The sequence below is a fragment of the Passer montanus genome, unplaced genomic scaffold (assembly GCF_014805655.1).
Source record: "Passer montanus isolate IOZ18808 unplaced genomic scaffold, ASM1480565v1 scaffold40, whole genome shotgun sequence".
Classification (NCBI taxonomy): domain Eukaryota; kingdom Metazoa; phylum Chordata; class Aves; order Passeriformes; family Passeridae; genus Passer; species Passer montanus.
The window spans coordinates 5,722,399-5,735,655 of record NW_024368819.1 but is presented as its reverse complement, the minus strand read 5'-3'; the positions used below and the strand labels follow the sequence as shown (position 1 = coordinate 5,735,655).

The window sequence follows — 13,257 nt, the reverse complement described above, 5'->3', positions numbered from 1 at the left end:
TTTTGTGATGTCTGCTGTGCTTCTTATCAAAGAACATCTTACTAAATTACCCAGCAAAAATGGTTGTTAAGTAAGTCATGCTGGATGCTGCTGTATAGGTATGTATGTAATTCAGGTGTGAGGTTGGAGGGTAATTTGGATACTTCTGGCACTCATGCCCTCTCATCAGACACAGCAAGAAACAAACAAGGTAGAAATATAAAATCATTAAGGTTGATAAAGACCTCCAAGATTGAGTCCAACTGTAAAGTAACACATTCAAGTCCACCAATAAACCATGGGCTCCATCTAAAGATCTTTCAAGCGCCTCCAGTGACAGAGACCAAAATAACCTAAAGTTCTTTAAAGATCACTTAGTTTGGCTTAATGGAGAGATTTGATCATTAAGTTCTTCAAAGAGGTTGCTTACCTATAAACAGGAGGAAAACAGTGTTTTCACTGGTCTTCCCTAATGAGGTAACTTGTCCTAGTTTAAAACTGCCTTGGAGACCTAACGTGAGTGCTCGCAGGATCTGTTCTGCCAGACTCTGCAGGAGCATCAGCACTCCACCCTGTGCCTTGCCAGGCCAGTGAGATCACTGAAAAAATAAATGGCTCCATAAGCGCTGGAACTAATGACTTCTGTTTTATGTGGTTTAGTCTCTTGTGGTTGATTTGTCTTTGGCAAGATCAGAGGGATGTTCTCTGCCTGTTTTGCAGTAGGGCTGTTTGTAAGCATTCTCAGAAATAAAGCTCTTCTGGTGTCCAAAAAGATGTGAACTTAAATTCCACTTTCCCAGCTCAATGCTTACAAGATCTGTTTCTCCTACTCATCCACCTATTTTCACCAGATCTGTAGGAACAATTGTAAGACTTTTTTTTAATATTTGGACAGTTGGGGTTGGTTAAATCACATTGCTAAGACACAGTTGCAGCATGATGGAAGGAATCCCAAGTCAAGGAAACCAGACTAAAAGTATTGCTGATTTTTGTGTGGTTGTCAGTATGACCAGATTGTAGGGCACTCCTAAGACTCTGGGTGGTGCTGCAGTATCACCTGGGTCATTTTTAGTGGGTAACCAGTAAAGTTTATCTGCAGAAGTTGGTGAACTTGCCTGCTGCCTTCTCAAAGCTGACGTAGTAGAGCGAAAAGAGTAAAGCGAGAAGAGTATTTCATACACTAAGTGTTTCTGTGGCTTTGTAGAGAACATAACTGTTCTGCATGCTAAGGTATTTATTTCTGTTTGTAGCTAAAGGCCAAGAAAAAGAACAGTATTTGTGTTTCATTTTGTTAGTCTTACTGCTCTACTAGCTTACTGTTCTACTAGCTGTCAATATTCTGACATACTACTTGCTGCAGTAACTCAGACTTATTTCACTAGAGTTATGAGTAACATTCCTTGTCTGCCCCTAAAATAGTAGCAAGTAAAATATAATTTGTGATTTGAATGAAATTGAAGTTATCAGATATTGATGCTGTCTTGCACTGATTTAGATTGACTGTTTCTTTGCCTCAGTGTCTTTTACTACAGTCAAGAGTTACTGAGGGTTCTGTAGTGTTGTTATTTGCACACCTGCTTCAGAAATAAGTGAGGGAATAGAGGCAAACTGTTTCTTTTTTTTGTTTGAAAATGGTGTGTGTTCTTCTCCCTGATGTGTGTTAAAGAACAAGAATTCCCTGTATGTCACCACTGGGGAATGATAGTATTTATTTATGATCTTAATGGTATTCTTGATGTTAAAATCCGTGAAAAATAATTTCAGATCTCCTATGCTAGATAAAAGTTTTGTGAAGGGTGGGAAAATGACTTTAGAAGTTGCCTTTGTGGTATGAGGGGTTTAGGGGGAGGAAGATGGAAGAGAAGACCTGAGCTGTTGTCCCTGCTACTGACTAGATTGAATGTCTTGCATTATGTTTGTATGTTTGAACCTTTGTTTATTTCATGCATCTCTTAGTTTAGGCATTCCACAAGTTTTTTCAGGAAGAGATATATATATATGTATGTTTACATTGTGTTCTTCTAGTGACACTGCCTATACCATCCTCTTTGTATGTTGCCTCTTATTTATTTGATTGGAAACTTATCCTTAGAGATATGAAAAAAAAACCTGGGGTAAGAATATGTAGATATGACATTAAAATACAGAAGGTTGACTGTGGTTATGATTTATGGATGAATTAACTTTTTAAACAGATATTGCAAGTAAAATTTCTTTATCTTGAATGTAATGGTTTATCTTGTTCTCTGCAGGAAAGAGTGCAAATCAGAAGATGCTACTTCCAAGATCTCTGAATCCGACCCTGAGGAATTATCAGATGAAGCAAGTGCTGACACTTTCTATGGCACTTCTCCCCCTAGTACACCCCGCCAGATGAAGCGTATGTCAACAAAGCATCAGAAAAATAACGTCAGCAGACCTGCCAGCCGCTCCACTTCGAAAGGTAGCTGTGGTGTCTTGGTTTTTCTACTAAAATGCCTCTTGTTACTTGGTGGAGGGATTATACAGAATGTGGAGCTGGATACTGAGGTAAAGAACCGGAGGCAGCTGTCGTGATTTGCAGCAAGGGAAGGCTCTTAGGTATTAGAAGAAAAATTTTGCTATGAGAGTGCTTGAACAATGAAGTTTACCAGACGAATTGTTGGCTTGTGGAATCTCTATCATTGGAGATTTCTAAAACAGATCTGGTTAAGGTCATATGCAGGCTAAACTAGTCTTGAAATAAACCCAATTTTGAGCAGAAAGTTGGAAAAAATTACTTTCAGAACTATTTTTAATCACTTTTTTCTACTGATCTGTAGTAATGGTGTAGTTGCTTTTCTGCTTAGTTTTCGTGTTCTGAAGCACTTTACAGGCTGTTTATTGCAAAATATGGTTTTTAGCGATTATTCTTTACTCTTTAATGTCAGTGAAGCACTTAAAGTGTAGCTACTTCTGCTTGCTTCTAATTCTTCAGTATAAGGAGATAACAGGGGAAAACCCATACTTGATATGCATTTTTTTTCCTAATGTTGCTAAGTAAAGGTACCAAATAATAAAACATTTTAGCTTAAAGTGATTTTTTTTGTTGTTGCTGAAAATGCATGGGTACAAAAAAGCCAATTGAGACTGTATGCTGAAAGTTTTCATTCCGAATAAAACTAGGTTTTTGTAGAGTTTTTTTGTTGTTTGTTTAATATATTTTTAGACAAATAACAAACTATGTCAGACAAGTATTTGCCAGAGTTATGGCAGCTTAACTATTGCCACTTAATGTTTTGGAAGCAATTTTTTAAATTGCTTGACATGAAACAAGGAAATATTAGAGTGTGTAGCAAGGGTAACATTTTTGAGGTAAAATGTAGGGAAGAAAAAGGTGAATTGTTTGGAGTGAATAAGGGAATATAGTGAATTCTTTGGTTATGTAGGGCTGTGGAATGCAAGTTCATAATAAAAGAAGGGCCAATGCAAACATTTTCCAAAGCTTCTGTTTCCTTTTCACTTCATGCAATCTCCAAATGACGTCACTGAAGAGAACATTGACCAAAATACCTCTTCCTTATATGAAAATAGAGAAAAATCCTGTTACTATTGCCAGTTAACTGTAGGCATTAGGATTATTAAGCCTCTTTAACTTTGCTAAAAGGCACATTTAATAGCCAGTAAAATTCTTCTGTTGCAACATTAACTGTTCTTTAACCCTGTGTATAGTGGCTATGTAAACTTTTCTTGCTTTTGATGATTTTGTTGTTGTTGTTTTTTCATTATGTGCTTTAAAAAATAGTTTCTAGACAGAGACATTGTGATACTAAAGAAATAGAATGTGTTATATTTCATTGTTAGCCTTTACTTGTGAGCACATGTGGAAGATTGATACCTTTATGAGAAACAAGGAATTGTTGTTTAGTCCTGCTTATAGATTTTGAGTTTTTGGAGCAAGGTCTTTCTATTTGTGAGGGGAATGGTTCTTACTTCTGGCATGATAATATTCTTTTGTTATCATGACTATCTTAAAATATGTTTGATTTTTTTTTTCTGATTAGTTGGATAGTGTTGTGTAAAGTGTCTTTTTCTGGAAAGTTCATGGTTGTTTTTTTATTTTAACTTTGCCTATGTGTACTATCTCAGAACAGTTATTTTGTATTATGAAGCGGAAAAAAAAGCCACCCCAGAACCTTGTGGAGTAGGTTATTGACCTTGAATGTGTATGCATATACTCTTAGTGAGTTTGAATGGTTGTACTTTGGTAAGAGATACTTGGTTGTTTAATTTCTGTCACACCATGTTCGTTGTCGTACTCAAGATGAGAATTCTCTGAGGTCCTTTCTGCAAAAAAGGTAAAGCAAGAGAAAAAAGAAAAAATCCTTTGGTTTAGGGTATAGTAGTGGTAACTTCTAATAATAAGACTACATTTTCCTTTTATCCATGCCTGTTTTGTTTTATTGATATTAAACAGTTTTATGCTCAACCTAAGAAAAGCTATTAGGAACTGAATTGAAATATGCTTGTTTTTGTTGCTGCAGTCACATTATTTTTTTCTTTGCTTACAGAAAAGATGAGTGTGCCATCTCAGTCTTTGCATAAAGACAATGGGAAAACCATTGAGAATGTGGAGGAGCACAGCTATAAGCAAGGGAAAAAGATCAGAGATGCCCTAAGGACAACAGAACGAGATCACAAGAAAAATGTGCAGTGCTCATTTATGTTAGACTCAGTTGGTGGATCTCTGCCAAAAAAACCAATTCCAGATGTTGATCTCAATAAGCCTTACCTCAGCCTTGGCTGTAGCCATGCTAAGCTTCCAGTCTCTGTGCCCATGCCAATACCCAGAACTACACGCCAGACTTCTAGGACTGATTGCCCGGCAGACCGGTTAAAATTCTTTGAAACCCTCCGGCTTTTGTTAAAACTTACCTCAGTCTCGAAGAAAAAGGACAGGGAACAAAGAGGACAGGAAAACACCTCCTCTGTCTGGTTGAACCGATCCAATGAGCTGATCTGGCTGGAGCTGCAAGCTTGGCATGCTGGCCGGAGCATCAATGACCAAGACCTCTATCTCTATGCAGCCCGTCAGGCTATCCCCGATATCATCAATGAAATCCTCACCTTCAAAGTGGACTATGGAAACTTCTCCTCTGTAAAAAATGGAGCCAGTCTCAATGGTACTTCAGGAGAAGGAGTTTGCAAATCAACACATGGAACTAGTGCTTTGGGTTACTCGAGTTACCATGAACACCTCCACCGGCAGCGGGTCTCATTTGAGCAGGTAAAGCGAATAATGGAGCTGCTGGAGTACATAGAAGCACTTTATCCATCTCTGCAGGCTCTTCAAAAGGACTACGAAAAGTATGCTGCAAAGGACTTCCAAGACAGGGTGCAGGCACTCTGTCTATGGTTAAATATTACAAAAGACTTAAACCAGAAACTAAGGATTATGGGAACTGTATTGGGCATCAAAAATCTTTCTGACATTGGCTGGCCAGTGTTTGAAATTCCTTCTCCTCGACTGTCTAAAGACAATGATCCAGATGATGAAGACATTGATAGGGGAACAGAAGTAAAGGAATCCTCAGGAACATGCACAGAGGAGAGTGATGGTGAAGAACAAATCTCTGAGGAGAATGTTGAGGAACTTAGACAAGCCATCAAGAACAATTTAACTCATAAGCCAAATTTTGACTTTCAGGACCATTTTTCAAGGAGGCTTGATAGGCTTGAATCTGAGGATGACTCTAGTTCCTGGGTTATTCCAGAATGCAATGCTGAGGGAAGCTGCAGCCAACACTGTTTGACCTCTATTTACAGGCCGTTTGTTGATAAAGCACTGAAGCAAATGGGGTTGAGGAAACTAATTTTAAGACTGCACAAGCTAATGCATGGTTCATTGCAAAGGGCTCGTATGGCGTTGGTAAGGAGTGATCACCAGCTGGAGGTAGGTTACTAGTGTAAATGGATTACAGGGGAACCTCCTTGCTGTGTTGTTCCTAACTGAAAAAGTAGGAATTGGGATTCTGTGAACATTTTGGTTGCTTAGTTGTTTTTTGAAAAACAGTGTATATTATGATTAGGAGCCCAGTTTTCCTTCCGGAGAAATGAATCTGTCGTGTGACTGAATTTGTGTGAAGCCCAAGCTAATTCTCTGTTCTTGTTCGTAATTGAAATGACATTTTTGTGATAACATCTTTGTTCATTGTATTTTCTAATGTCTAAATCAACAAGTCAGAAAAATCACTATGGAAAGTCAGGCCCAACAACTTTTTTTGAGAAAAATCAGCTGTGGAAGTGGTAATTTTTCTTGTCTTCAAGACTGGATGTTTTTCTGCTAGACATTCTTTATAAAGTGTCACTGTAGGTTTTTTTGGTGGTTTTTCTCATCTACACAAATGAAGTACTGTGATGGGACATTATGCTTGAGGAGAGGTGGGATAAATAAATGGATTCAACCTTGAAATCTGTGAAAACAAGTCATGTTAGTGTTGCATTCTTTAGCTGACTTTTAGCTTAATTATTGTTTTTCTTTGGGTCATTTTATGTTCTTAATTAAGAATGACTGAGTTAATAAAACCAGTGTAGGAATTAAGCAGTAAGTGAAGGACAGTAGTTTCATATTGTAGGATGTGGTCACTAATTCTTTCAATGCAGAGTATTGTTTCTTAATATAAACTGTTATCTGACTTGTAGGCATTTTTGTGCTAGGAAAAATTAATGGTGAGGATTACTTGCTGTCCTTGGTAAAGTGGCACTGAGAATTCTGGACAAAGGCATGTCTTAGCCAACATGCCCATTCTGATATGGATACCATATATGGTCTTCAAAATGTTGCAGATCTCTTAATGTTGACTGTCACATTTGCAAAAGGAATAAGAATTGTTGATCTTTAGATTATTTAGATTATTTAGAAAAAATAACTATTTTTTAGAGTGAATAAATTTATAAATATAAAGCTATTTAATTTTGAAAGCTTTTATTTGTACTGTTATTAGTGTCGATATTACTGTAGAAATTAAGCTATTAGTTGAAATTTTATTTATTCTCTAATTGGATTCAGCTTGTGTTTTAGAAAATTTGCATTAGAAATGCATGAACATTTCCTTAGAGTCAAGTGCCTAAGCAAAACTTGCAGGTATCTTGTTACAGTAACTAAAAGCACCCCCAAATCATGCACACTTAGGAAAGTTCAGCTTAATACATAGGTTGAAGTAAATTAAAAAAAAATCAAAGTAAACAAGACATAATATGGGGGTATTCAAAATGGACTTTGAATATATTTTTGGAACTGTTAAATGCATCAAAAGTTTTGACCGCATAAGGTTTTTAAAAACAAGTTAATGAAACATTAAGTAGCTAGAGTTTTTGCTGCAGCTTCATAGAATTAAACTTTCTGGTAATGCAGTGTTGGATGATTTGTATAAGGTGTAAGGTTAATATTTTCTCCCTTCTCTACCCTTGTGACTACTTTGAATGTTCTTTTTCAGTGATTATTACCTTTTCTTTGGAATATTATTCTCTTTTAAGAAATGGTTTTTAGTAAAGGTGGATGTTATATACGTATACATTGTAAACTTCTTTCCTGCCACAACATTTGAAGGACGTTACCAGAAAAAAACCACAAACGGCTCTGTCAGAATTGTGGTGCTTCCTGCAGCAAAAGATGACTTTATACTAAAATGGAAGAGATGGGTTTCAATTGCTTGGTCCTTGCACCTGACAAAACGTTGACTGTAGTGTCTTTTTTTTTTTTTTAGTGCAGTTCAGTTTGGTATTTGTATGCAGACAGAGTTGTTAGTATTCTGTTAATCTTTATTGTTTCTGTTACTTGACTCTGTGTTTATGTGTATACTTCTAAGTCTCTGGACATACTTTTGTTTCTATTGTTGCTTAAATGGTGTCTAAAACACATCTAAAATGTGCTTTCTGGATTCTTCCACTGTATACATTTTAATGCTCATTTCATCCTAAATATTTGTAAATCTTTATACATATTCCTGGTCTTAATGTTTTCTAAAACATGTTTGATTCCTCTTTGGGCTCTGATACTTTAACAGGGCTCTAGGCATTATAGAGTCCATTCTGTGTAGAAATTGTACAATTTCATTCTTGGTGGAGATGGATAATTTTTCTAATTTTAGCGTATGAGATTGGATGTTATATTAATAGAACGTATTTAAGCTTGTGTACTGTGTTTGTTGTTTATTCAACTGGCTGCAATTTTGAGTGTGGTTTTTTGTACGCTCTCAATAAATGTCTTAGAGTTTTTCTTGAGGTTTTTGTAAGAAGTATTTGAAACATTTCAGACTGAGCCTGCAGAAGATTAAGATTAGTCAGATTGAACAATAAAAGTTTAGGTGTCTTGTACTAAGCCCTAATGTCATTTACTGTTATCCTTGATGCTAGAAAAGGATATTGCAAATTTATTCAATGTGGCTATATAATTCTTGCTCATAGACTAGTTCTTTAATATTTTTATAAAAACTGAATTTCCCCAAACTATATTTGCATCACAATGAGGATTGTGTTTCTTAAGGTTTTTTGTAGGACTGTGGAAATGTAGTATTTTCATGATCTGTTTGTTAATGAAAACTTCTCATATAAAAATCTTTAGCTCTCATGCTATTCTGGTGCTATATGTTCCTTTTAGAGAGAGTAAAAAGAAGACATTAACATTCCATCTAAGAAGATATGTTTGTAAATATGTGTTTTAATTTTCTGCTAGATTATGAGTTTAAAAGGTTTTCTGTACTTTCTAGGCAGTAGTTTTATTATTTATCATTATCTTACTCTAATTTCTGGTAATGTTTTTCTCCCTTTTGTAGTGGTGTTATTTAAATTTGGCTGAAGAAAAACCTAGAAAATGCTAGTCATGTCTCCTGTATGAATGAAGGCTATTCAGATGTCATAGTTAGCAGCTGAGAAATGAGAATAAGAATTTAACAAACTTAATCTGAAACAAGTCTTATCCTTAAGTGATGACTAGTGTGTTGCTGTCTTTAGGAGCTACACATTCTGCAGTCCAACTTTTCTTTCTAAATTAAACCCCAGAGTACCTCCAAGTACAGACTTGCTCAGAATGTTTTCACAAGATACAGAGCTTAGATTCTAGGATGTTTGTTTCTTAGTCTCAATTATTTTCTCTAATTAGAAAAGTAATTTTATTTAAATAAAATCTTAATTTAAATGAAAAATAAGTTTATTATTAAAAAAACCAACAAAAATCCCCAAAACAATAAACCAGCTTGATGTCTATATTTCATCTTCCTTTTATAAACAGTTTAAATTTAAAAGCTACTGAAATTCAAAAGTTACTTTTTCAGTACTTTGATTGAGTTTAGCTAGTGACATTTTTTTGAATATTGCATTTATTTACAGTGTGGAGTTTTATGGTAATATATGCATTATGTGTTTGAAAATGAATGAGGTTATGTACCTGATGTGGCTTAGTGTACACTTGTTTCTCTAGATAATGTCCTAACAGAAACATAAAGTAAGTGGTTTGGTTCGTTCTAAAGGGTCCACAGTTGTTTTTCCTGAGACTCATGATCCTTAAAAAAAAAAAATAAATTAAAAATCTGCCAATGATATAAACTTGAAACTTGTGTGGTTGACTTGCCAGCTAATAGACTGTTACCTTTTAAAAACATACATCTGTGCATGATATTTTAAACAAATCCAAAATCCTAAAAACTTTTAAGGTTCCTTTTCATGATACCTATTTTTTGTTACAGTTTTCAGAATTTCCAGATCCCATGTTGTGTTCAGATTATGTGCAGTTACTAAATTTCCCACCTTGTTGCGAGCAAAAATGCAGTGCTGTGTCATGGGAGGAGTTGAAATCCATGGATTTGCCATCTTTTGAACCTGCATTCTTGGTTCTCTGCCGGGTCCTGCTCAATGTTATCCATGAATGTCTCAAGCTGAGGTTGGAACAAAGACCTGCTGGGGAACCATCTCTTTTGAGTATTAAACAGGTTGGCTTCAATTTCTTTTTTAATATGTATTTCCTGTTTGAAATATTTTGTCATTTCATTATGATATGTCAGTTTAAAGAGGATTAGTGTAAGAAATTACAATGTGTAATTATGTAATAAGTTTTGTAAGTAGTTTTGTATTTCATATGGAGATCTGCTTTTTGCAAAATAACTAGTCATGTATAGCTCTCTGGTTTAGGGTTCCTTATCAAAACTGGTGATTAAAAATATTATTAGCCAACAAAAGTAAACAGTATTGGTTCCATTTGCATTATAAGCTATATAATTTTCTCCAGCACATCTTCCTCTCTTTGGGTTTCTTAGGCGATATAGGTAGTTTTAAGGGCCTGTATTTCTCTTTTTTCTTTGATTTGATTTTTTCTCTTGTGAATCTGATAACTTGCAGTAGTTGCATAATGAAAGTTAATTGAGAAGAAAAATGAAATAAAGTCTTCCCCAACCTATTGTGTTATTTTCTGTGAGCAGTGACCCAAGGTTGTCAGTCCTGTCACTGGTTGAGAGTATTGTGTAAGGATTTATTTTCTGGAGGCTGTCAGGTACAATGGAGGCTGTTTAGATCAATGCCAGTTTTCAAAGTATAGTCCAGGATCTACTAAGTTCATCTGATCTCCCTGCATCCTGGCAAGCATAACCAAATTGGGGTTTTATCAGAGGATCTCTAGGAGTAAACATGTAAATAAGCTCTTGGACTGATTATGATCTTGCATTCCAGTTACTTGCTGATCCAAAATCCATTGCTATGTTACTTTGTGGTCCCAAATAAATTTGTCCTCTCTTCCTGCCTGCCCTACACTTTCCCTTGTTACAATTCCAACCTTAACAGAGTAATCTGCTGCATAGCATACTCTGTTATTAAGCCCAGTATTCCCTTCAGAGACAGGGGTGATTTTGTTTTTTCCCCCTTAACATTTTGTGTGCTCTTTCTAGACTCCAAGTTAAGTAAAAATTACACTTTCTTGCTGGAAAACTGTGTATTTGTTCCAGACTGTTTTGCTGGTGGATATTGCCTTACTAATGACATTGAAAAAATGAGTTCAACTCAGCAAGTGCTTCCTGTCCCACACAATATTTCTGAATAGGCAAAGGAGCTGTGGAGGATGTTCACAAATAGATCTGTTTGTTTCCAGAAGAATTATAATTTCTAAAATCTTCAGCAAGCTGAAGAGTCCAGGAGTCTGTGTTATTCTGCAAGTTCACAGGGAAGACTGGATTAGAGTTGTTCTGGTCCAGCCTTCTGGAAGCTGGGTCCTACAATTAGATTGATCCCCACATTTGGTTGTTTTATTGTCATATCAGAGCAATGCCAGCAGGTTGAGGGAGGTGATCCTGCCTCTACTCAAACCCCAGTGAGGTGCATCATGACTGCTGCATCCAGTTCTGAGCTCCTCTGTACAAGAGAGACGCAGATTTCATAGACTGAGTCCAGTGGAGGACAGAGGTGATTAGGGGCTTGGAACATCTCTCCTGTGAGGAAAGGGTGAGGGAGTTAGGCCTGTTCAGCCATGAGAAAAGACAGCTGAGAGGGGACCTCATTAATGTTCTGCATCATACTCTAGCCCTCAGAAGATGACCATCTGAAATATGATCAACTCAGGTATCTTCATTCATGCTGCTCTCCTGGCCACTGGGTAGGGATGCAGGGCTTGTACACAACTCAAAACAGCTGGGCCATCTTAACTGCAGACATGAGATTTTTCAATTCTTTCAAGGTATTATTCAGGAAGGAGAGCTGGTGCTGCAGCACAGCGTTCTGGAAGTGCACTGCTCCGTTCCCTTCTGTAAGATGGTCTTACCATCTTGATTGTTGTTTGTATGCAAGTAGCACAGCAGAGTGTTTTTTCTAGTGATTGACCTAGTCAATCTTATTTGAGGCACTGAGACCTTTGTGTCTCTTGCTTTTTGATACCGTTTGAAATATGTAGCAGTACTGTGTCAATGTATCAGTTATGGTAGTCTTGTAACACAACTTTTTCAACCTGATGTTAAATTTTTGTATTACTAGCAAGTCAATTGTATTAAAAAATTAATACGATTTTCAATAAAAAATATATACACAAAAATAAAACTAACACAGATTATATTCCTTTTACAATGTGCCTTTTCTCCTGTCCTTTCTTGCTGCCTTCCTCCTTTTTGTCCATGTTTCACTTTCAGTACTAGCTTTTGTAATCCTGATAATCCTATGTTATTGGAGAGAGCTGTTCTCTTTTAATGGCAGTTTAGTACCTGAACAAGATGTTCAGATACTACAGTTCAAGATGATACTAAAGTTACTAAAGTTCAAGATGGTTCTCAAATTCAGCATTCATGTTGAGAGGTGGATGTGTGTATGTGCATCTGTTTCTGTTATTTCTGTTTGGTTGTCAAATTTGGTATTGTCTTGCCCCTCCTGCTTTGAGAAAATAATTTATTGTATAAACTACCTAAACAAAAAGCAACCCATCAAACCAATAATAGTGATAATATGATCAGTTTAAGCTTTCATATGCTCAATGTACACCAAAATTTTGTTTGGCCACTGCCTCATGAATTTCAGTTTCAAAAGTTGACACTAAGATTAGCTCTACTAGTTTTTTGTAAATCCTCTATTCTGTTACTCAATAGCATACCCCTGTAGAAGAGTATTATTTAAATAATCTCGATTTTTAATGAAGCATTTCAAGTTTATTTTGGAATGGACGTGCATTGAAGGGAAAAAATAACCCCATAGGTTAACAGAATCTACACTGCATATGATTGAGTGGAGTGAAGAAGGACATTAATTTTGAAGTATATGACATGTTAGGGATATAAAAGCGTCCATTTGGATTTCCACGTTATAAAAAATTGCCTTTTTTACTCCTTTTCACCTAATTTGGTAAATTGTAAACTGTAGAATTGAGACTATTGTCCTTGTTTCCTCTGCACATCAGGGAGCGCAGTACAATGTGTTCTGGCCTGTAAAGGATTCCAAAGGCTCTTGTCATACTAATAACATTTGTGTATGTTTTCTGCTTTTGTGCCATTAGAATTTCTCATACATTGAGTCCACTATGCTGATATATTACTTTGCCAGGAGAGCCATTGTAGAAGATATAAAAAAGCATATTAATCATCTAGCAATTCCATTCCCTCTGACCTTCAGAAAAAAATCAGGGATTGACGATGATGATGATGATCTCAGAATACACACTTAGCACTTGAAGGGCTTCTGAAAGAAAGGCATTAACATGTCAGTGTAGGTTTGAAATGATCCTTGCTCCTTGTGGACTCCTGTACCTGTGGCTGTGCATGTCTCTTGAAATAGATAAAGACTAAGCTTTCAGGGAGAGGT

At 36.2% G+C, this 13,257-nt stretch overlaps 1 protein-coding gene across 7 annotated transcripts in view; it reads left to right on the top strand.

The window, feature by feature from the left end:
• MAP3K4 (mitogen-activated protein kinase kinase kinase 4) overlaps positions 1 to 13,257 on the top strand; it is a 68,362-nt gene that overhangs the window by 14,891 nt on the left and 40,214 nt on the right. For all 7 annotated transcript variants that reach the window (XR_005628616.1, XM_039718882.1, XM_039718881.1 and 4 more), the window contains exons 2-4: positions 2,232 to 2,422; positions 4,509 to 5,890; positions 9,681 to 9,923. Coding sequence is in view for 6 of the 7 variants with exons in the window: in XM_039718882.1 (XP_039574816.1) it covers positions 2,232 to 2,422; positions 4,509 to 5,890; positions 9,681 to 9,923 (1,816 nt within the window). In the remaining variant the exon portion in view is untranslated. The remainder of the gene's footprint in view (positions 1 to 2,231; positions 2,423 to 4,508; positions 5,891 to 9,680; positions 9,924 to 13,257) is intronic.